We start from the raw sequence: 26,217 nt of genomic DNA, 5'->3' as shown, positions 1-26,217 counted from the left end.
GTACTATTAATATACAGTACATGTGTTGTTGTTGTTGTTGTCTGACAACCGGTAAGTTTATAGCGTATATTAAATTATAATAATATACAGTATATTCATAGTAAACGTCTTAAATTTATTTTTTAAAAATAATTACAGTATATGATATAAATTGTATAAATTATTAGCTTATTGTAAACTTAACTAATAAAGTTAGATATATATTAATTAATGGGTGTGTGTTTTCAATTTATATTAAAATATTTTTGTTTCTCAACACATTTTTACTCTACCATTATATGTAATAAAACAATTACTTTTAATTTTTATAGTTTTATTWTTATCAACGTTATTAAAACAAATATAACTTACCAGTAAATAATACAAAACTGGTAAATATAATAATAATAATCAGCTTAACCTTTGATTTTTGAAACCACTTGAAATAATAAATATGTCTAGAAAGGTATATCATATAATATTATTGGTATCTTTATACTGTATTTACTTATATTTAATAATAAAAATTTAATTAAATTATATCTTAACTTTAATTATTAGATTAATAAAAAAAAATCTTTTATATTTAATAATGTATAATACAATATACGGTACTGTATTACCGTAAATAATTTATAAAAAAAATAAATAGCAGCAATTTAATAAATAAATTTTATACATTTAAATAAATTAAACAAAGTAGAAATATTTTATAAAAGTTTTAACTAATATACAGCATTACTACACTACTAATACTACTTCTATGGTAATAGTAATACAATTTAGTTACAGTAATATTATTTTGTTGTAAATAATTTTCATAAAACTTTGATAATTATTTTTTATGTCTTTTAAACAATTCTGAGATTTTCTTCGACGATTCGGATGCCATACGAATGGGCTCTCGAGGACTGTTAAGACCTCGCAATCGTGTCTTTGTTAACGATTTGTTTACTATTATTAATAAAAATTGAATTAATATATAAATATTATTACAATAAACATAAAATAATAATAATAAGTATAAATGTTTACCTAAACAATTGGTAGCGCTTTTGGACAAATTTGAGTCATCAGATAACTGATTGTCAGAAATATTAGTTTTCAATGATAACGACAACTCATTATCGCTATTTTCTGTACAATTTTTATCGGCCATCACATCGTCGGCCAATTCGAGGAAGTCATTGACATTGAAATCTTTGTCCGAATCGATAATTTCGCGTTTGATTTCAATGGTTCGGTGAATTCCATCTTGAAATTCGTTGATAATTTTGTCGATGTTTTCGGTCAAATGTTGTTGTTTATGATCATTAAATATGAGTAAATCTGTGCACTCATAGCCACAATCCGGGACATCGCAGACAAAATTCTGACCACAATTACCGATAGTCTGTTGCTCGACGTTGTTATCAATAAGAGAAAACTTTTTGTCCAACGATTGCTGATAACACAGTCTCTTGTGGATAACAATTGATTTATTGTCAAAATTAGAAAATTTACAAAATGGACAAACAATTCTCTGTAACCGTAACTGTCCTTTTGGTTTCGGACCGATTTTGCTTTTCGTATGCAATTTTGGCAAATTTGTGTTATAGTTATTATCAATATTGTCATCAAAATCAATAGTTGATTGAGAGTCACATTCAGATTTGATTTGAATTTTGCTCAATAAATCTTTTCCTAAAAATGATATTTTATGAAAAACAAAATAAATGCTTAATTATCATCATTTTAAGTGTTTTTAAATTACCATAAATAAAATTGTTGTCACTTTCATTGTTACTGAGATTATCATCCATAAAGTCATTTTCATCGTCTTTATCATCATTAATGTTAACACTTATCGGTTGATTATCACTATTGTCTAAATCGTATCGCAAATCATTAATTTTTAGATTTGATTTTCTTTTCAAACATTTCTCGGTGGATGTCGTCGGTATTATCTCATGTATTTCATCATTTGATTCTTTAGCATCTAATTGATGGTCAGGTATTTGTAAATCTGGTTCTTGTGTTTTGTCATTATCTGAAACATTATTCTTGGAAACCAAATCTTCAGCTCTATTTAATCCCGAAGAGCTATTATGTTGTTGTTTATGCATTTCGTAAGTATTTAAGTCACTAAACTCTTTAAAACAGACACTACAGAATAAGACAGTATTATTGCAATCATTGGCCATCAAATGGTCGACCAGTGTGTCAGCCGACACGAAACAGGTCTCACATTTGTCACATTTCAATGCATGCATTTTTCGGGTGTGATTTAAAAATGTATTTTTACTGGTGGTATAGTAATTACAATTGGGTCGATCACATTTATAACAATATTTATATTTATATATTTTATCTGCATTTCTATTTTGTCTAAAATATGGAACTGTTTTCTTATTCATGATTCTCTTATTGATAACCAATTCGTAATCACCAATAATATGTGTGCCCACTGTTGGGGTTGCCGTTTGCACTGAACCGGTTGGCTTATTAGATTGCATCAAATTTACTAATAGACTTCCTATTTAAAAAAATAAATAAATAAAATTAAAGTAATGTTACCGTAAATTTAAAATAAAAAATTACCAAAAAAATACGCTATTGAATAAATAAATATTTAAAAAAAATAAATTACCAAAAATAAATTTATCATCAGGTCTTGTGTCTTCATCGCTACTACTTAATAGTTGTTGTTGTTGTTGTTGTTGATTGTGTTTTTGTTGTCTATTATGCAAACTATGTTGTCTTATTTGTTGTGCGATAATCTGATCCATTCGTTCATCAAACTTATCAACTAATGATGTGTCCGACGATTCGGACAACATTTGGTGACAATCGGTTGTTAAAACATTATCTGTTGGTTCATCAGTTAAATCAATACATTGATTTGTGGTCGTCTGTACAGTTGATCCGTAATTAAGTGATTTAATGTCACGCAAATACATTTCTCTTTTCGATGAAAAACAAATGGGAGACAACATATGTCCCGTCACCTTCCTGTGCTCAGTTATCAATCTCAGCTCATTGGTTACGTAATCACATCTACTGGCCGTACATTTGAAGTACTCGACTGAAGTATTATGGATATCCTTCATATGAATCATAGCGTACCTCACTTTCATATAATCTTTACCACACAGTTCGCAGCTAAATGGCATACATTTTAAATACTTATTGAATCCCAAATGTTGGTCAAATATATGGCGGACAGTGATCCACGGATAGCGGTTAATGAACTGACAATCACTGTATTGACATTTGAAGTATTCGGTCTTGTCTTGGATGGACTTTTCAACTGTTTTTTTAAATATAAAATATAAACACAATCAAGAAATTACAACAGTATTGGTACCCAAAAAATCTGCGATTAATTAAATAAACTTACGTTCATTAAGTGTCTTCATATAATGCATTCTATGGACATGACTTAATAAATGACATCTTTTAGACAACGAATTACCACATTTTGGACACAAGAAAGACTCATCAGTTGGTGTTATATCTGAAGCTGTAATCAATAGAGAAAAATCAATTAATTAATTTCACCGATAAATGAAACCCAATTGGCGTATAAACTATAAACTCATACACTGTTTGTCAACAGTTGTATCGTCTTCATAGTCACTGTCGTCGTCGTCGACAATCATAACTTCTTTATCATCGGTGGTGACAAATGTTGAAAAAATAACCAAAATATTAGATCAACACTTTCTGGTCAGACTATTACCATATATAAGAGATATGATATAATACCAACCGTTGTCATTGTCGTCGATTTCGTATTTGTTTTGATGATATTCGCGGACAATGGACTCGTAGTCTTCATCGAGTGTTTTATATCTGTTTCGTTGTCTTTCCGTTTCATTGCATTTGCAGTTTCGGTGAAACTCTTGCAAAGTTTGCCGAAACTCGTCGGACATCGTGAAGAACTTGTCTAAAATGAGTGTCAACTTCAAGATCTGTGTCTCTTTGGCCTCCAATTCGTCCACAATGTCTGACAGACGACGACGATCATCGCCGTCATCACTATCGGTGTTAATTAGCGGTTCCCGCGCTGACAATTGCTGGCCATCGAGATCTTCGGCTAGCAATAGGTCGTCGATTGCGGGCTGCGGTTCGGTAGTCGTCGACGAGTTCATCGGTCACACACTAAAAAAGTGACGTCAATCCAGTTATTTGCGCGAAATTGTGGATCAAATGCAGTGATAATTGCAGTCATCAATGGATAAAATAAATATCACTTCAATATTAAACTCCAAACAAAATAAATAATAATATTATTTATTATATTAAGTAAACAAACAATTGTATACATAAATAACGTCACGTTTAAAAAATTGTATAATTTTTAAAAAAATACAGTAGTTTTTAAACAAAATTCAATTAAATATATGAAAATTGAATTATATTTTAATACTTAATATACTGTATTAATATTGTATAATATTTTTTTAATATATCTTTCTTTCTAATTATTATAAAAGGATTTTTGTTATTATAATTTATTCAACAATTATTGTACAGTATTTATACATATAAATTGTAATATACTGTATATATTTATACATTTTTAAAACTTTGCATAAAAACTTAATTAGCAAATACTGTATATATCATATTATACCTGTAATATAATATAATTAAGTTAACTTGAAGCTAATGAGATAATATAATTTTTAGTGCAATTAAATAATTTCGATTTTTCCGACATTATTAAAATTATAAGATAATCAAATTGTATATATATTTATACATTTAAAATATTTTTAAAACTAATCATATTAATACAGTATAATAATATACAGTAATAAATAATAAAAAATAACAATTGGGAACATTTGATTATAATGGAAGTATTATATCTCATTATTATACGAGATTAGTATATACCGTATATTTAATATTCAGTAATATTATACTGAATTTATATTACAATTAAACAATATAATAATTACAATAGTAATTATTCATTTAAATAGCGCCCATCGGGATAGGGTGGYGGCGCCGTATTATCCTTGACCAGTGTCCAACTCCACCGGTAATCAGTGATTGCAACGTCGGCACTGTAGCGAGCTTTACCCGAAAAGCCTACCCCAGAACCCGCTTGACTGATCAGTTTATAGCCATTTGAAATTAATTTTCCTATAAATTAAAAAAATCATTACAACTGATGTTATTATTATAAAAAAAATTATATTTAAAATTATTAAAATTATTATTATTGATAGCACCCACCCATAACAGTGGCGGGTGGCAAATTAGTGGACCAAACTTTTTCTTTAACCATACGTGCGTTAATACATTTGTATAATTGTGATTCATCTGGCGGTATACCCACCTGATCCCTGGCTATATATGTTGGACCAGTGAGTAGGCCATCGAAGCCAATGTGATCATTAAGTTCTGTGGCACTGACCGACGTCCAGATACGACCCGTCAATAGTATAACGACTGACATTGTATTATATTTATTAAATTTATTTATTTATACCACTTATTTTTCTACAAAAAAAAATAAAATGTTAGAAATTAGTAAATTTATTCAATCAATATTGATATTAGTTTCTATGAACATAAAAATTATATATTGATCTTTTAAAAAAAACATTTGTTTTTAAAATTCTTACATAAAATCAATAAAGTAGTTATATTTTTGAGATTCAAATTTTATTCAAATAAAAATTCAACAATAATAATAATAATAATAATAATAACAGTCCTAACTCTAAATATAATATAATTATATTGAATTATTTATTATATTAGTTATTTAATATAATTTATGTGATTATACTTAACGAACCGATAACTAAATATTAAATTTCTTATTGAATAATAAATGAATATCAGATTAAAGAAAAATATTTTATTATACAATTTTGTTGAAATAATACAATTTCTAATATTGTTTTCAGATGTTTATACCGTATATTCAAATAACAAGCAAATTGATATTACAGTATTTTCTGCTAACATATAAATTTAAAAATTTATAACATTTTACATTAATATAACAAATATTTCTATCATCAACATAAGTAATAAAAAATGTATTTTACATTATCTTTAATAATGTAATATTTATTCAATAATATTATTATATTTTATTAAAGGTTTGAACTTTGAAAAACTAAAAAACACAAAAAAATTATAACAAACAATAAAATTTAGAAAATTAATGTTTATTTGTTTTCTAAATTTTTTCTGAGACAACTTTTTTCTTTTTTAACATTTGAATATTTAACAATTTTAATAATAATAATAATAATAACAATAATAATATTGTAATACAATAAATTGGATAAATTTAAATGTCTTCTCTTAAAGCAAATAAATCTCTTATATTTTTATGTTTGCAAAATGCCATCTAATCATTAAACCACTTCAAAACAGTATTGATCCGTTTTCTGACTTTCCCTAAAAACTGTTACAACAGTGTGTGTGTGTGTGTAAACAAATGCCTTACTGAGCCATAATCTATACATATCTATCAGTCACTACTCGCATACAGAATATTCTGTGATCCTTATAGTCATCTAACGAATTATATTTCAAACATAAACATATACTGTATACAGTATCAAATAATATATATAYATATATATACTAATATATATACAGTTATAACTATAGTATTATTATTAATATAAAATTTATATCAAAGTGAATCAATACAAATGTTTTAGGACTTACCGGTAAATACAAAAGCTATGGTGGTCTAGATTATGTACTTAACTAATAGATACATCAATTGATACAATTATTTGATTTCAATTAAGGTTTCAATAAATTCAATAAAAGATTTATTATTTTTTTTAATAATGTACAGGTTTTGAACTGTTTGTTAACAGTATTATGGAAGAAACACTCCAAGCACTGGGAATTCATGCGCACCGATACCATAGGATTAAAGGGACGGACAGATAGATAGACAATCGACAGATAGTATTAACAACAAATCTACTCATAATATAACTTATAAACAGTAAATATAAAGATAACTATATTATGATATATATATATACAGTATATACAGGTATAACGGATTTTTACATTAAAAGTTAGTAATCTTTATTTATTTGAAGCACACGATTGACTGATCAATTTATCAGTAACTTTTAATTTAAAAAAAACTAATACTCATTTTTTATTAAATTAAATTTTCCACTCTAATAATTTACCAAAAAAAAATTAATTTCAATAAATGTAAATTTTACGACAAATTACTTTATTATAATGATTTTAATAGGTTATTATTTTTTTAATTTCTAAAATCTTATTATTGTATAATAATCGTTTTATATTCAAGATTATAAAAATGTTAACTTTTTAATTAGATATGAAGTATTATTTCTAATATAGTTTATTGTTTATTTTTTGGAGGAAAACAAATTTACTTATTTGTACAAAATTTTTAGACAAATATTTCTATATTAAAAATAGAAACAATTATAAATAAGCAATAATTTATATACATTATATACAAATTACATACACTATAATAATATTTAATAAAATTATATAATTAATCAAATTTATATAATTGCTATTCATAAGAATAACAAATTTTATAGTAAATAAATGAAACTTAATTTGAAAATGTATTATTTGTTTTATATAAAATCAAAATATATTATATAAACAAATAAATTGTTTGATTGTTACTTATTTGATATTTAATTAACTATGATTTATTATCGGTTAATAATAGTGTTTGGAGCTATTATATTGATTATAATTTTCTAATTGTATTATTTATAAATGACACACAATTAACACCAATTGCATTATATTATATAACAAATTAATGTTAGCATCATTGCTCCTAAATCTAATGTCTATTGTTCAATATAGTCCTGTCCATTGAACACATTCATCCATCTAAATGTGATGGTTTGCCAATAACGCCATCCTCTATCCTGTATACTACTCTAAATAAATTATCGAAAAAAATAATACTCAATCATTATATTAATTTATTTGAGTTGTGATACAATTAATCAATTAGACTAATACTTTGTACATTATATTTTACGCCAAAATAAATTATATATACAATAGTAAACGTATTGATATATTATATATTGCTTCATCAATACACAAACACTTACAAATACATATACAGTAAACTTAATCTAATATTACTTATTAAATTAATTGTTTTAATCACCAATGTTATTTTGATTATTACGATTAGATGTCACAATCGTTTATAATTTACACTTTGCTATTCAAAAAATTAAATAAAATTATGTATAAATTGTGAAATGAATTATAATTGGTAAAAATTATAAAAATATGTATCTAATTAGCATTATATAAATACATATATAATTTATTGATAAGTTTAATCGTAGTCAATAAAAAAGTTTACATTTATAAGACAACTTTATTTTTTGTATATTTGCGCAAAAACTCCGGATATTTATACATCACTTACAGTATATTTACTAAAAAGTTTAAAGCATTTCATTAAAACACAATAAATTTGTTATTGATTTTACGTTTGGATTTTTAAAGTTAATGAATTTATAACTTTTTTCCAAGTAGTCCTATTAAAATAAAAGTTTAATTTAATTTTTAGATAAAATATTACGACATTAAAATTGAGTTTTTAAAATTGATTTATCTAGTTTATAATTTAACACACAGACACACACACATACATACATATACACAGAGACAAGTAAAAGTAGGAAATGAAACATTTTCAGGATAAGAGCCAAATCTATACCATAGATAGCAATATATATTCAAAAACAACAACAAAAACAATGCTTTAAATTCAATATTATCAATATTTTAAATGTTAAAAGTTAAAACTAAATTTACGGTTTACGAACAAAAAATCTTTTTTTTAGGTAAAACACTCTAACATACGTAAGCTTATAGTTTTTAAATTATTAATTTTAATAGATTGACAGTTAACTAAACCACACATTACATCAAAAGTGTATTAACAGTTTTTTTATGAAACCAAACATTTAAAGTACATAATGTAATCCCACGCACCGTTTTTTTTATTAAAGTAGTTGTTAATTTTTTGACATTAAGTCACTAAATATTTACACAATATCAAAATAAATTTAGTTTATAAATTTTAAATACATTTTTTTCTAAATATTAACATTTAGCTATTTTTAAATTACTTTATTTAATAAACTTTACTATAGAATCACTTATTTTATATATTAATATTATATATTGTAATTTGAAAAAATATTCAATAAATTATTTATTTTATTCTTTATAAATTTATTACCTTTTAATAATATAAATATAAAATTTTATTAAATAATTTAAAATAAATATATTCAATTTTATCACATTCTAGAAACAAAAAAAAAGTTTAATGATTTTTTTTGAAAACTTTTTAACAAATATAAAGCTTATTGTATACTTTAATAATAAATGTAAAGACAGACAAAATATAATCAATATAATATAGTACAGTATATTATAATAAATACATGACATACACTAGACATATATTTAAATTATTTTTTTGACTAATATATTATTATTATTATTATTATTATAAAATAATTTCGTATAGTATGTCATTGAAATTGTCACATAATAAGCACACATTTTTTTGTGTCTAAATAATAATAATAATATAAAATATTTCAAATAGCAAATCATAACAACAAATAAGTTTTCTAACAATTTTTTTGGACGTCAATATACAAACACAAAATTGCTAGAAATCAATAACTAGAAAATAAATTAGAGTTTAAACTTATTATTATTTCTAAATGTCATGTAATTTATATATATACAAAATTAGTCAATAGTAAAGTATTTAAGTTTATAATATAATAATAATATAATTAAAAAATATTTTTGTTTTTACAGAATTTAATTTACAAAACCTGTGGAGTTACAAATTGTAATATAATAAATAACTTAAAAATTTCATTAATTTTCAATTAGATAATTTAATAGTAATAATAATAATAAATTAACAAAAAATAGTTTGATAATTTTTGCTAAATAAATTTTTCATTTATTAACAAATATGATATAATTTGAATTAGCAAAATTTGATTACAAAAATATAATATAAATTTTTCTTAAATGTTAATTTATGCCTTCAATTCAATGCCATTATCCGAGTGTTGAACAGCCCTATAGTTGGTTCGGGAAATGCATTGTTTTAATGCCTGGACACACAATACCATCATAACACACAACACAACTATTAACGATAATAGACCTAATATTTCAATTGAATACATGATTAAATTTTTTAATCAAATCAGCAAATATTAAATATTAGTAAATAATATAAAAACTTTATTATATACATTAAATAAAATATATATTCATTTAGTACAAAACATGTTTCAATCAAATTATGACACAATGTTTATTTAAATATGCAGTTTCATCAAATAATTATATTAAAAAAAGTATGAAAATTTTTTATTAAATTTTATTACCCGTCAAAAACAAAGCACTTAATTTACACAAATTATAATTTATTTAAATATTATAAAAATTATTATTTTTTTATTTGAATAAACAAAATAGCACACAAAATAGCATATATACAGTAAAAGATTTATATTAATAATACTTACTGAACAAAATGAATTCCTAATACATAATTATATCAATTGCTTAATCAAATAATTATTACAAAACAAAGTATACAATACATGTTATACTAATGAACTAATTGGTGATCACATCACACAATTGATAAGACAAGAAAACATACGATGCATATCAATACAGTAGATCACAATACTGTTATATATCAAACCTATAAACTTAGTATTAGACAGCAATTTATATCATACAATATATTTCATAACCTATATATAACATTAATCTATTATATGATCAATTTTATTATTTGAAAATATTATAAAGATGTTTACTAAAAAATAATATAAATATAATAAAAATTGAAAGCGACATTAATACAAAGGTAATATTTTTTTATTAAAAATTTAATTTTAAAATTAAATTTAATACATTATTAAATAATAGATTATTGATTTAAGATATATAATTCAAAAATAAATAACTTTATATTTTATATTTTATAGTTTACTATTTTTACTTATCACATATACCTTAAACACAATTAATATTTATAACAAACTTTTCTTTTGTTAATTTATTAAACTATAATATCTATATTCTTATCATTTAATAATTTCAACAAACTTTTTAAATATATGGTTCAAACTAATATTATTAATTTATATTATTAGTATAAGTAGTAGTTGTATTATTATAGTGTTTACTCAATTTTATATTAAATATAACACACTATTAAATATTATAAGTATACAAATAGAAACATATATATATATATATATATATATATATATATTAAATTTTATATTATAATAGTAAATTATATACAATTACAAATGAAACTATCAAAATATTAATAYATTTAATGTGTAATGTTATATACATTATATGGCCATATTATATGGATAATTAAATGAATTAATAGTTGTAATAAAACTGTGAAATAATGTCCATAAAATTGATGGTCTGATTCATGAATGATGATCAACGGGGATAACCATTAATGTTATGGGGAATGGGATTATAGGCTTGAATTAACGTTAGATCCGTTGCTCAGAGTAATCAATGGACTTAGACGTCGGTTTCGTTTGAGTTTCTTTGCCGACTTAACTATAAGCTTATGGTTAGTCTTTAGTATACATGTATTGCGACGAGACTCGAGATCGCCAAACATCGGCGGCAATACATTTTCGGCAAATTTGTTGGACACGTTTCCCGGCGGTATGTAATTGGCAACTATTATTAGTTTACCATTACGTGTACGGGCCTTACCGATGCCAAAATATTTACAACTTTTCCATATTAGTTGTGTAAAATGATCTGAAATATTACCAAAAAAAAAGATTTTTATAAAACAGTATATAAAACTTTATAAAAAATAATAATTAATACTATATATTATTATTAGTTATTCATTATAAGTAAAAACATTTTAGATTAATCTATAGCATACTATATAATTAAGTTGTAGCTTATATTATAAGAAAATGACTTTATAATTAATTATATTGCATATATTATACAGTGAATATTAAATTGCCAATATTAGTTTTTTTTTGGATAAATATTTAATAAATATTTTGCTAAAATGTAATAATCATAAAAATTAATTATTTAACATGATATCATTTTTATTATAATCATTATTTTTTACTGAAATATTGTATGATTTTATTGTAAATGATGAATAAAATTGATAAAATAAATAATAAAAATAATTTACGTGTCTAAAATTAAAGTAAGTTTGTACTATGTATACAAAAAAAATATTAGTCTATGATATAAATCAGTAAATATTTTAAATAATATTTTGTATTTAATTTGTCGACAGACAGTTGTCACACATGTTTTATATATAATTATATTTGAAGACAACATTAAGCATTTGGTTTATTATTGAATTTTATATACAAAATAAAAATTTAATATCTGCCAAAATGCTTTTATAATATAAACACAAATAAAAATTTATTACTATATTTGTGGTCTATTTAGTAGTAAAGTCTATAAATTATTTTTAATATTTTTTGCGTGATTTATATGAGTCTCACGTTGTCCGACATAACAAATTAAACAAAAATATTTATAATAATAATAACACATAGAGTACTATACTACTAGATATTATTATTGTTATATAAATTATTATATAAGTATATAATAATATAATATTATCCTACAGTACTATATATATCAGCATTTAATATTATTGTCTACAATATATTAATAAAGTCAAATGATTATATCACATCCACTGTATAGATATAATCAAATATTTATTGCATTTTTATTGTAAAAGTATGCAATTTTTACTGTTTCTCATTTCATAACATATACTATTTAGTAGTGTCATCACAAATAATATAGTACTGCAATAGAAATATAAAAATAATTGATATTTATTAATTGTGTAGTAAATTACAACAATATAAGTATCATAATATGAATTGAATTTTTAAAAATTTATTTCCTCAAAATAACTATATTTCTGAAAAAAACATGTTAAGTGAAAATAACTACTTAACAGTCAATTTATTCAATAATAAAGTAATGCATTAATATAAAACTAAAATAATAATACCATATAAAATATAATATTATTTTTTAATAAGTATATTCATAACGAATCTAAGCATTGCAAGTATAATATAATTAATATGTAAATTACATAATTCAAAATACATTAAAATGATTTTTATCACACATATGAATAATATGAATAATTGTTTATTTTATATGTTAATTGTATAGTATTAGTTGATAGTTTTCTCGGAAAAAAGAGTATATTATGCATTATATATATGATTAATAAGAAACCATATATTTTACATTTAGAAAACTTATGATAACATAAATAATGAAAGTTAACAAAAATAAAGACAAAAAACTCAATTTAGCTGATTATACGATATTTTTCAAAACATCAAAAGTCAAATTATAGTCATAACATTATAGGATTCACTTTTTAAAGGTTTCCATATAATAACAATTTTCATACATTAATTAGTAGTACTATGACTATAGTCTATGAGTTGTTACGTTAGAAATTTTATTAGAAATAAAAATAAAAATATTAGTATTTATAAAGAAAAAAACTTTGTAATTGCTTTTTTCTGGTCAATAAGTAATGTTTGTTAACATAATTAACATAAATAAAAACATTAATGAATACATAAAAATTAATTTTATATAAAGTTTATACTGTTTGTACAATAATATTATACTACAGTATACTCACTGGACTGAGTATGTAGGAGATGGGGCTCAAGTGAAAAATCATATGAATCGATGTAATTATACCAATATTTGCAAACATCTTCAGCTAAAATATAATATAAATATTATTTAAAATTAATTTATTATAATTAAAGTATAAATTATATTAAATTATAGATATTTCAAAAGTTTTATATTAATAATTTATAATAAATAGAAAAACAAACATTTATAAAATAAAGTATTTTGCTTATCTACTATTAAATAATAATAATAATATAATTTTAAGTCAATAACTAAAAACAAATATTGTTTTATTTTTGTAACAATTTAATCAATATGTGGATTAAAGCAAACATTGAATACAAATTTTATTATTTGTTGTTTCTAAACAACATTAGAAAACTTTTATATAATTATCTTTAAATTCAAATGTAATGCTTAACGCTCTGAAGTCATTCAAATTTAGCTATTTTTACCTTAAGTGACCAGATTGTTATGGCGCGTGTTATTAAATTAATTTTAGACCAATCAAAATTTAATCTATTATTAAGTTTTCAACGGTTTTAGAATAATTACAAATATTTTAACATATACTAGCCAAACCTATAAATGTATGATTATATCGTATAATGGTAATATTTACTGAAGAAGTTGAGGAATAGGTCATATTATCATATAATGGTAATATTTACTGAAGAAGTTGAGGAATAGGTCATATTATCATATAATGGTAATATTTACTGAAGAAGTTGAGGAATAGGTCATATTATCATATAATGGTAATATTTACTGATGAAGTTAGGAATATGTCAAATATTTCATTTATTTTTCAGTCATTTTTACCATTAGATGATAATTGGATCTAATTATCACAATCTTCAGCCATTTTTACCATTAGATGATAATTGGATCTAATTATCACAATCTTCAGCCATTTTTACCATTAGATGATAAAAGCCACTATATGTGAGCATCACTTATTATAAGACATACATAAATTTAATTTTTAATAACTTATAGATAAAATTAAAATTCAATAATATTTAATTTTTTGTTCGATTCATTTTGATTGGTCAATAGGCTCTGTGCCGATGGCACTGTTTTGTCACCAAAGTAAAACATCGATTTGTGCCGATGGCACACGTTTGTTGTCAGCGCGTTAAACAGTAAAAAATATTCAGAGAAATTTGTAAAAAGGGAAAACAAATAATATAACAAATTTAAATAATTTCAAATATGTTTGATTTAAATGACAAATAAGAACATAATAATTAACATAAAAACAAAAAGTATTAAACATATTCAATAATAATATAAATTTTTATTTTTGCATAATATATAACTTATTTAATAACAAAATAAATAATAGATTTTCCGTGAAATCATAAGTATTGAAAAACACGTAAATCTGTAATAATAATGAATTTCAAAAGAATATTCTCTGAATATTTTACATTTTTATATAATATATTATATTAATAAAATGCGATTTATAATTCAATAACAAAATTTAATATTAAATAAAAAAATAAGTGAGAAAAATATGCATATAAAAGGCTATATGACTTTATTATAAAAAAAATTATAAAATAAAATAATAATAATAATAATACGCAGTAATAATAATTTTAATATAAAAATAATGATTATATTATACATATTTCTGCAAATCATACGAAAACTCAAACAGAGAGAGAGATTAGTAATATTTTGTCATTAAATGGGTATTAAAAGTTTGTTTGCACTCATATTTTTAATTAAGTAAAACTATATGTTTATATCATATTACCTGACGGATCAAATTCGGAATAATAAGTCCATTTGGACATCAAATTCTGGCCGATCTCCGGGTCGTTCATATGATAGAATGTATCGGTATGTGAGAGATGGTTGGCCCAGAACTGGGCCTTTTGGCACAACTCTAGTGACAGCATCAAAGGTGTCACTCCGTGGTGTGACCTAACAATGTTATGCCATTGAAGTGCGTGTAAAACAAACTCACTCTTGGAGTACGTGGCACTTCTCACGGCGTCTTGATATCGGAACTGTTCCGACCGTTTCACTATATGCTACATAAGCAGTCAAATAAAACAGTTTATAGCTATTATTATATGGATACTAAGCTGACATTTGATAAATTATTATATTAAGCTATTATATAACTAAATACTGTATACTGTAATGTTTATCAACAAAGCTTCTTCAATATCCTTAACATTTGCTTTCATTGCCATATTCTCTAAAATAAGTTTTTTACTTTATCTAAAAATTACTTAAAATTTTAACATTTTGACAAAATATTCAAGAATCACAAGATTACTATCTAAATAAAAACAAAAACATTCATTTTTATATAGTGTTTTTAAAAAAAAAAATTAATCATATTTATGTATCAGTATATTATATTTAATATAAAAATCATAAAGTGTACTTTGTCATAAAGCTGTATAAAAGTGCATTTATTATATTATTAAAAATTAACAATTTTATATATCACTGTCACAAACATACACACTATAAAATAGTTGGTTAAGTAGAGAATTATTTTCTAAAACTATTACTTTCAAACTTTAATTTTATTAAAAAATACTATTATATAATTAAAATAAACTAAATAATTAATTTAAATTATTTAAAATAAAGACAAATGCAATATTTAATTAAATTCACAAATGACTACAAAACAATAAAATATTTATATTCTGAATTAACGTATAATAATATGATTATATATATTTATGTTTTTAGTTTTAAATTGATAAATTAAGTATATTATATATATAATAAATATAATAAATATTTTTATATAAAAATTAAATATTACCAGTTTTTATACGGTATAAAAATACTGTTTAGTACAATATATATTGTAGCTTATAATAAAGTTTATAATAATGATTATTTTATATTTAACTATTATGCATATTTTGTTTGAATAACAAAATATTTATTATTATTAAACACATACTTTTATTCTAGTATAAAATAAACAAATAATAATATAATAATGTTTTACTAGATTAAATAAGATTATTTTTTAAGCTAAAAAGAAAAATGTATTTATATTGAAGTTTTAATGGTTTTTTTTAAAAAAAATAATATAAACGTGTCAACCACAATACATTTAAATTTATATATTAGTAAATAAACTGTATTATACTTTTTAATAGAAAAATATATATATTATTTATAATTTTTCTGTGTGTATGTGTTTTTGTGATAATGTTTTTTGTGTTTTGTCATTAAAAATATTATGTTTTTTATATTCTAAAAAAATTTATTTATAATAATGTCGACTAAAATACTGTATTATTATACTGTATTAGTTTTTAACAATTATTTTACAATTTAGTTTTGCTCGAAGTTATTATATTTTATGTTAGTATTAAAGAAGTTACAGTTTGGTATATTTTATTAAATTTATTATTACAATAATTTTATTATAAAATACGTTTTTATGTAAATAATTTATAATTTTAGACTACAGTATATACGGTAAGCTAAATAATAATAAAACAAATAACATTTGAATAATGACATCTATTTTTATAACTAAATCTCATTATATTTAAGTACTTCTGATAATATTAGTTAAAATATTACATTAAATATTTGTTATATTTTCATAATAAAAATATATTTATTAAAAATTCATAAAAATAATTGTATTATAAGTAAGCTAATGAGTTTATTGACTTTTCTAATTGTTAAGTCAATTCATACTAAATAAATGTATATATAATACAGAAAAACAAATTCTGACAGAATATTCTAATATTATTGAATAAATTCTGTTATATAATACATAATATATAATTAAAAAAAACATATTCAATATTTATTACACATCGATATTTATAGCACACATAATATATAAAACAGAAATAACTTATATTCAAACAATTCAAATTTAATGTAAATATACTGTATTTATACATATAATGTATATTATTAAAAATTGTTGTTACGTTAAAAGTGATAAATAATATGTTTTAATAAGATACCAAAACAAACTGTACTACTGATATATATATATATATATACTCAAGTGTTATAAAAATAGCACGACTTGTTTATTAGTAAATATAACATATTTTATTGATATTTATTTAGTATTTTTATAAAAATTTCATGAATCACTTCAAGTACAGTATAACCAAATAACTATAAATCAATCAGTTATCTGATAAACACTCACAAGTCATTCATATAATTCAATCAAATTTATAAATACAGTACCAAAAAATAAATAAATAAATATTTAATCAATCATTTGGATGGAAACATACCTGTTTTCCTAATAGAGAAACTATACTATTTTCTGTACTGCCATTGGAACTGACATTACTCTGAACTTCCTCCTCGCTCTTAGAACAGGTGGGTAACGACAATATGTCCTCACTTTCACCGCACGGGTCTCCAGTTTCACGACTCAAACTATTTAGCGGTACGTCTTCGTCCTGTTTCGATGTATCGGAACTATTGGTAGCCGTCGAGTGTTTGTCGTGATTGTTATTATTGTTATTATGGATAAGTATTCTCAAGTTGTTAAGCTTTTTATGTATGTAATCCATGGTAGGACTTACTCACATTTAATAGTCAATTAGATATATTATAGTAATATATATTTATATATATATTATTATTATAAATAAATTATATGCTATTGAATTTCTATCAATAAAATTTTGTTAAATATTTGATGGCTTCGATGCATATAATAAATCATAACATTTCTATTAAAAAACAACTGACAGTTATATCGTCCGCAAGTCAATAGACTAAGAAAGCGAATGACATGAATGAATGAAAACTACTGGTTCTCTACGATACTGTCGGTGCCGTACAGTAGTCCATATGATCTCATCTCTGTCTACTTACGGCACTGTTATTAAAACGCATAGTCATTGAACTCCAGCTGCACTTAAATCTAATGGATAGCTGTAAGCTATTGTCGGAGACATTTATTGTATGGTATGTAGTGACTGATTGAATAGACGGGTGAATCAGTTATATTAAACAATGWGAGAGAGAGAGAGAGAGAGAGAGAGAGAGAGAGAGATGATAAAGATAATAGAAGATATCGTTGTACTGTAATAATAATAATGGATTAGTATTACATCTTGTATTGCGTTTTTCATTAGACATATAAGTAAAACAATACAAAAAAACAAACCGTTTTACTATTTTCTTATAATTTAATTTTCAATGACATAGACAGTCAACTTTCTCTTCCTTTTTATTTATCAATATATATAATAAATACTGTATATACAGTACAACTAAATATATATATTATTGATTGCTATGTCTTAGTATTATAAGTTAAAAAATATATATACACAGAAGTAGATATAGTATATACTACCAAAAAAACAAAACAAAACACAAAGTTTTTGAACTCTCGGATGTTTTTATAACGTTATAATATAATAATGTGTGTATTATTTTTGTCGGCAAATAGTCTACAAACACGACATAAAAGCTGAAAACAGAAAAATAGAGGAATAAAGAGGAATAAACTTTTTAATGTTTGTGTCGTTAGCTTACATTCACAGCACATAACAAATATAACAGTTTCTCTCATGTGTTTTCCTAAAACACATACAACTTATATACCAATGGAAATCCCTTTGCTTTTTCTATGGCATTATCAGCGCAAACACACTAACGATACCAATGTATACTATTTATACAGTATATAATATAATATACTGTATATACACACACATATATATAAGTATTATATATATACATTTATATATATACTGTATATATATTTATAAGTTATACATTGTGTGAGTATGTACTGTACTGTATATACTGTATATATATATGTAAATACATTTATAAATATTTTTTATATATATATTTAAATCCAAGAATATTCTTTATAAATAATATTATAAATGTTCTGATATGTAGCTTATGTGTGGTATAGTTTTTATAAAATATATTATATTATGTAATATTGTGAAACGCTTATCATATCTAAAACGTATTATACGTATAAATATAATTTATGAATATATATATATATATGTAAGGGGAAAAAGATATTATAAATAAAATTTCATAAAATAATTTATCAAATATCCATTCGATAGACAAACAGACAGATAGGCAGTCAGCCCACACTTATATAAATCATTATTAGTTTCAAAATAGGTATAAAACCTTTCAATCATACGCCTATGATTTTAATCAGATATCATAAAAATGTTTTATAAAAAACAGTATATTATATATAAATAGCTTTTTAAAAATTTTCCACTAAATATTTGTCTTATTATAAAATTGTTGAAAAATAAATATTTTAATACAATACTATTTATTATTTTCCAACTGTTTGTGGGATTCTCATTAGTAATGAAAATGTATTTTTTCAACAAAAAATTATTCTATATATTATAATACTATATTTTTTGTAATAAAGAGCATAATTTATACTGAAATACAATATATTATTTAATAATAAAAAATAAAAAAGTTAATCATTAAATCTGTAATATTAATATTATATTTTTATGAATAATATTTAAAATACTATATAATAAAATTGTGTTATTTGATAGCAAACAAAAATTATTTTAGTCATATTAGAAATATTATATGACTTTATTAAACATATAATAGAGTATTAAAAAATATAAACCAATGTTAAAATAACTTATTTAAAAATTTATAATAATAAATAAATAATTATTTTTTGTATATACAAAAATTATGTTGTATTTAATTTTACAACTATTTTTCTATTTTTTATATTCAACAAACATATGTTTTTGAAAACACAACGTAAACAAGTTGTAAGTTAGTTATGACTTGAAAAATCATATCTTATATACGAAAAAATAAAATAAAAACAATTTTATTGACAATTAATACCCAGAAGTGTTGCGCTAAATATATGTAAGACTACAATATAATGTTATGATAGCTTGATTACAGTTTATTGCGTGGCATAACTTTTATTGTGGGGACAGTTAGTATATTACATGGAAAAGCAATTTAAACAAACAAACAATATATATGACTCCCTATTGAATAATCGATGATCGGTTTGATTATGAATTGGTAAACAATTTAAGAAAAAAACAATTCTGTATGGAATACATATGTATTGAAAAATAATAATATAATACAATAATAAATTATAATACAATATAAAATACTAATAACAAAAATAATAATAATTATTATTTTGAATTAATTATAATAACACTTTATGTATGCATTTCTTTATCTTTTTACTCCAGTAAACATTACTGTATATTATTTTAAAACTGAATACTAAACTTTTATATGAATTATTTTAGATTAAAATAATATATAGTAATTAAATTTAAAGTAAAAAATATAAATATTTGCTAACTATATATATATATATATGACTAACATATTTGATGACAAAACACGAAACCTATTAATGTTTTTTAATTAAATAGACTGTATGTTTCACACATCATGTCTTCATAATTTGCATATTTTTTCAATAATATTATGTATTTTTTCTTATATTTTAAATTAATTTAAAAAAATAACAAAAAATGTATTCATTTATGTAATAAAAATCAGTTTAGTAAAATTTTATTAAAATCATTAAAAAAAATTTGAAATTATAAATATATATATATATATATATATATATATAATATCATATTTTGTAATTCTCTACATGTTTTTGCGTGTATATGTGTTTCGAAATATATTGTTTTTAAATCAATTTAATTCTAGAAAAAAAACTTTTATATCATATTTTGATTTATCAAACCCTAGTTAACTATTTATATATATGTTATATCAAATAATTTAATATAAAATAGCCATGGTTCATTATTGGCTAATTTAAAAAATAAAATATTTTATATTTAACATTTTATAATATAGTGTATTTGTAGTTTTTTTGGCTCATTAGTTTCAATCATACTATACATTTATAATATTTATATAAAATATTTTGAATGTTCAATAAAATAGTTGGATTGATATTGATTTTTAACAATATCTTATAGAATATCTATACGATTATATAATTTATTGGTATCTTTTTTTTATTTTATAGCCAATAATTCGTAATAACCAAAAGTTTTGTTGAATAACATACAATATTTCTAAATAAAATACTATCCATAGATTTATGACCTAGTTTAAATTATGATAGATGATAAATATAAAATCTAATAAAATTGTTCCAGTATTATATAAAAATAAATCGATATTTTTGCTATTATGTTTTGACAAATCTAAATATTTTTTTAAAAAAATAAATTTAATTTAGTATCAAATATTTATTATTCTATTGTATACTGATATTTTATATTCAATATATATGTATAAAATATTTTTTTAGTAAACCATATTTCAAATTTTCAAAATAACATTAACAATCTAAAAATTTATAAATTATAAATACATTTCAATTTTTTTCTAAATTATTTTTTTTCAAGAGACCAACAGTTTATTTGCAAAAAAATAACATAAAAAATAAAAACAAAATAAAAAGCTGTTTTTCAACAAACTTATCAGGGTTAATAACAACAACAACAGCAATAACAAAGATACTCAAATATATGTTGCATTATATAATATAACATACACTACTTATTATTAGGTTCAAAAAAATAAGGTTAAGTAATCGACAAATATATATCATAAAATAAACACTTTAATTCAATTAGAAAATGTTATTATACAACAAAAAATATTATCAAATATATATATATATATACAATATGTAGAGCAAGAAATAGAGATATATTTTTTGTGACAACAAAACACTTTTGCTTTTTATTTTCTAAGTGAAGATCTATTACTTTGACCTGAATTTTAAAGTACAGTACTGTGTATATACATGTTTATTGTATAGTTAATACAGTATTGAAGTAAAGTATGTAATAATATTATTTTTTATATACAGTATTATAGAGTTTACATTAAAGTAGCAAACAATATATATAATAAAAGTTTATCCTAAAATTAAATTAAACCGAAAATAAACTATAATCATTTTTTATATATATAAAAACAAGTAAATAAGTGTTGCTATTGTTTAATATAAATGTTTTTCAATAAATATATTTATTATTTTTATTATTAGCTATTAAATTGTATTAAAAATTGAAAGCAAATGTTTGCTGAAAACAAACTTAAATTAAATAAAGTATATTATAGTTCTAACAAAAAAATATTAATAATTTTATGTCACTAACATAACTGGACAGTAATAAACTTATGGATACAATAAATGTCAGTTTATGGTGAAAAGTTTTAGGATAAATATTTAAAAATATTAATATAATCCTAATATTTTTAATTAAATTTAATGAATTTATTCGTTCACATATTCATCTCTCTCTCTCTATATATATATATATATATATATCTATCTATCTATCTATCTCTGACAATGTATGTACAGTATATATCAATCACTTTATCTTCTCTGTATTTAATTATTCATACAGATTTACATATTGTTCACATTATATTACATAATATACACAATTTGCTTAATTTTGAAAGCCCGGATGCCTTTCAATATAAAATTTAATTATATTAGCTATACAATAGTCAAATAACTGTATTTATAGTTAAGGAGAAAAATAATAAAAACTAAATAATAATAATAATAATAAGTAAAACTTTTTTGTGTTACTCAACAATATTCGGCTATTTTGTTGTTGTTGTTATGCTTTACTATAAATGCAAACAATATACAGTACTAATGCATTTCAATGATACTATAATACTATAAAAGTTTATTTTTCATTATATTACTTTGGACTCAATAATCATAAAAGTATTGACTTGACTTTTACGTAAAATTAAATGACAAACAAAACGTTAATGTATTTTGTAATATACTTTACTGTATAGTATATACTATTGAGAAAACATTTTGATAGATCTAATAAAATCACATTTAATTAGAAAATAAATCTTTTATTTGCTAAATAACAGGTCTGCAAATTAATAGTATATTGTATTTATTGTATTAATTGTATATATTATATACAGTATATGTTAATATATAATTTAGCTAGCAAGATAAAATATTTTACATTTATATATCAGTACGAAAATATTTTTTTTAATACTAAACAATTTATTAAATTTATAATAAATATAAATATTTTTAAATATTAATTTACTTTTTAATCAATTTGAAATAAAATGCATTACTGTATATAAATATAATATTTAAAATCTAGATATTTTTAGAATAAACATTTAAATAACACATTTAATCCATATAAAAATTTGTCTTACATTTAAATTATTTTGTATAAAAACTTAAATATAAATATAATCAATTAAATGAATATATTCAAAAAACATATAAAGTATATACTGCATATATTTGTTTATTAACTATAAATAACTTTAGATTTCAATAGAAAATTTTATATTTTATTTATAAATAATACTTGATGTTTGTTGCATAATATTGATAAAACTAAATTAAATTAAATATATTTTGCTAAAAACTACTTTTGCCTAAAATCTTTTAAATATATTAAAAATTTTATAATACTTTAATACTTATAATAAAATTGTAATATAAATTATAACTTATTTATAATATATTTTTATTATAATATAATACGTTAATAATATAATGTAAAATTTAGAAAATATATATTAAATATTAACAAAAATACTATTAAAAAACTGTAAAGATATTATGCAAATCAATTCTAAATAATTTATATTAACTATAAATTGTTTTATAAATTTTAAATATATATTATTGACTTTTTTAGATAAACAATTTTCTAATTTTGTTTACAACTTTATAAAAATATATTTTTTTCATATGCAAAAAAATAAATTATATAAAAATGTACTTTATATTGTAAATTGTATTAAGTTTTATAAATTATGTAAAATATTTTTTAAAAGTTTAAGATTTGATGACAAAATTTTATAATAGAAAAAATAAATGTACCAAATAAATAAGTAATATAAATAAATATTATGCACAAATAAACACTATATTTTATATTAAACTACTTATTTAGTCATTATTTTACATTAACACTAATTTTTATAGTAATCATTATAATAGTGAATCTCTATTAATTAAAGAGCCAAAAATGAGTGCATTAAACAATTTATGTCATAACAATTTAATTGAATAAAATGTATGAATATTTTTCATTTTAAATTAAAATCTYTTTAAGTGATTTATTTTAACATAAATTTTTATAATAAAAACACATTATTTTTTATTGAATCTAAAAATAATAATAATAATAATAAATTATTAAAATACACGCATACTTTCCTATAGCTCACACATCTAATAGTTTAAAAAGATTAAAACCCTAATTTGGATTATAATTTATTTCTTATACAATATTTAATCATTAATAATCAATGTTTTATATGTTTAAAAAATGGGAATCGGTTTAATATTTTTTCTATTTTTATTATTCAATAATTCAGACAAATTTAATCATTTAACTTTTTTATTTTAATAATACAGTTATAATCTACTATACAAATAACATAGTATTGCAAAAATATTTTTGATTACATTCATATTTAGTAAACATAGATAATCTTTAAGTCTAATAATAATACAAAACAAAAATTATATTACAAAATATACTGATTATTTTAATAGAAAAAATAAAATAAAATAGATTATATCTTCTATCTAAATAATACTGTATAACATTTTTACGTAACATTTATTTTTAGTTTTATCATAAAATTTAATATCTAACKATAGTATTTAGTATCAACTTATATATATGTTATTACATTGATGTTATTATATATATATATATATATATATATATATATATATATAAGTAAACCAAGAGGTAATCTTTTCACAAAAGTCTAAACCCATGCGATCTGTAAATAAAATATATATTTTGTTTTATATATTTATTTTATATTTTCATTTAACAAATAACAGATTAACAAAAAAGAGACAAAAGTTTAGTTTGCTTAATATTTTATTATTAAGTTTTTAATGAAAAAATATGTAGATAAAGTATTTTGCTGTGTATATGATTATAAATATACTGTATATTATTATCATATTTTGTTTATTAAATCTAAATTATGAATGTAAAGTACTGTTGAAATTATAATATAGAAATTAACAGCCGGTAGGCCAGTCCTTGACATTTAATGTCAATAAATTTAATAACAAAACAAAAAAAATTTATTTTTCTTAATTAAAAATTTTCGCAATACTATGAGTAAACAGTGACTTATAATAAAATATACTAAAAACAATACATACAATATATTCAATATCAAGATTTATTTTTGATTATAATTATTTTTATGTCTGTAATTATTTTATATAAGCTTAATAAGTGTTATAAAAAATGAATATTAATGAAAAAATGTTTTTTTGTATAAAATAGTGACAAAAATATTTTTATACAATTGATTATTTTATCACACACACACAGAATAATAATAATAATAATTAATAATAATTTT

The 26,217-nt window shown here is 21.1% G+C and overlaps 3 protein-coding genes across 3 annotated transcripts; all 3 read right to left on the bottom strand.

The window, feature by feature from the left end:
* Positions 1-814: 814 nt before the first annotated feature.
* Positions 815-4,233, bottom strand: LOC128955743 (intermembrane lipid transfer protein vps13B-like). The gene is made up of 7 exons (XM_054301416.1): positions 3,731-4,233; positions 3,563-3,625; positions 3,359-3,481; positions 2,609-3,268; positions 1,733-2,494; positions 1,015-1,662; positions 815-933 (listed from the first exon to the last, which is right to left on the bottom strand). The coding sequence occupies exons 1-7, from the start codon at positions 4,110-4,112 to the stop codon at positions 815-817; spliced, it is 2,757 nt and encodes a 918-aa protein (XP_054157391.1). The 5' UTR covers positions 4,113-4,233.
* A 703-nt stretch (positions 4,234-4,936) lies between these two features.
* Positions 4,937-5,431, bottom strand: LOC128955742 (uncharacterized). The gene is made up of 2 exons (XM_054301415.1): positions 5,209-5,431; positions 4,937-5,115 (listed from the first exon to the last, which is right to left on the bottom strand). The coding sequence occupies exons 1-2, from the start codon at positions 5,429-5,431 to the stop codon at positions 4,937-4,939; spliced, it is 402 nt and encodes a 133-aa protein (XP_054157390.1).
* Positions 5,432-11,507: 6,076 nt separating this feature from the next.
* LOC128955741 (uncharacterized) lies at positions 11,508-18,320 on the bottom strand. The gene is made up of 4 exons (XM_054301414.1): positions 18,036-18,320; positions 15,536-15,815; positions 13,766-13,849; positions 11,508-11,847 (listed from the first exon to the last, which is right to left on the bottom strand). Exons 1-4 carry the CDS (start codon positions 18,318-18,320, stop codon positions 11,549-11,551), a joined length of 948 nt encoding a protein of 315 aa, XP_054157389.1. The 3' UTR covers positions 11,508-11,548.
* Between the last annotated feature and the right edge of the window lie 7,897 nt (positions 18,321-26,217).

This window comes from Oppia nitens, unplaced genomic scaffold (genome assembly GCF_028296485.1).
Source record: "Oppia nitens isolate AA-2021 unplaced genomic scaffold, nextdenovo-longstitch-racon4-pilon3 scaffold2_pilon_pilon_pilon, whole genome shotgun sequence".
In the NCBI taxonomy this organism is placed as follows: Eukaryota; Metazoa; Arthropoda; class Arachnida; order Sarcoptiformes; family Oppiidae; genus Oppia; species Oppia nitens.
The sequence above is the reverse complement of the archived record's forward strand: the minus strand, read 5'-3'. Positions and strand labels throughout refer to the sequence as shown.

Coding starts and splice junctions, on each gene's coding strand:
- LOC128955741 (XM_054301414.1), bottom strand. CDS start 18,320: ATGGATTACATACATAAAAAGCTTAACAACTTGAGAATACTTATCCAT. Junction 15,816..18,035: donor TTTCTCTATTAGGAAAACAG/GTATGTTTCCAT, acceptor CTGCTTATGTAG/CATATAGTGAAACGGTCGGA. Junction 11,848..13,765: donor TCTCCTACATACTCAGTCCA/GTGAGTATACTG, acceptor GTAATATTTCAG/ATCATTTTACACAACTAATA.
- LOC128955743 (XM_054301416.1), bottom strand. CDS start 4,112: ATGAACTCGTCGACGACTACCGAACCGCAGCCCGCAATCGACGACCTA. Junction 3,482..3,562: donor TACAACTGTTGACAAACAGT/GTATGAGTTTAT, acceptor TATTGATTACAG/CTTCAGATATAACACCAACT. Junction 1,663..1,732: donor TGACAACAATTTTATTTATG/GTAATTTAAAAA, acceptor TATCATTTTTAG/GAAAAGATTTATTGAGCAAA.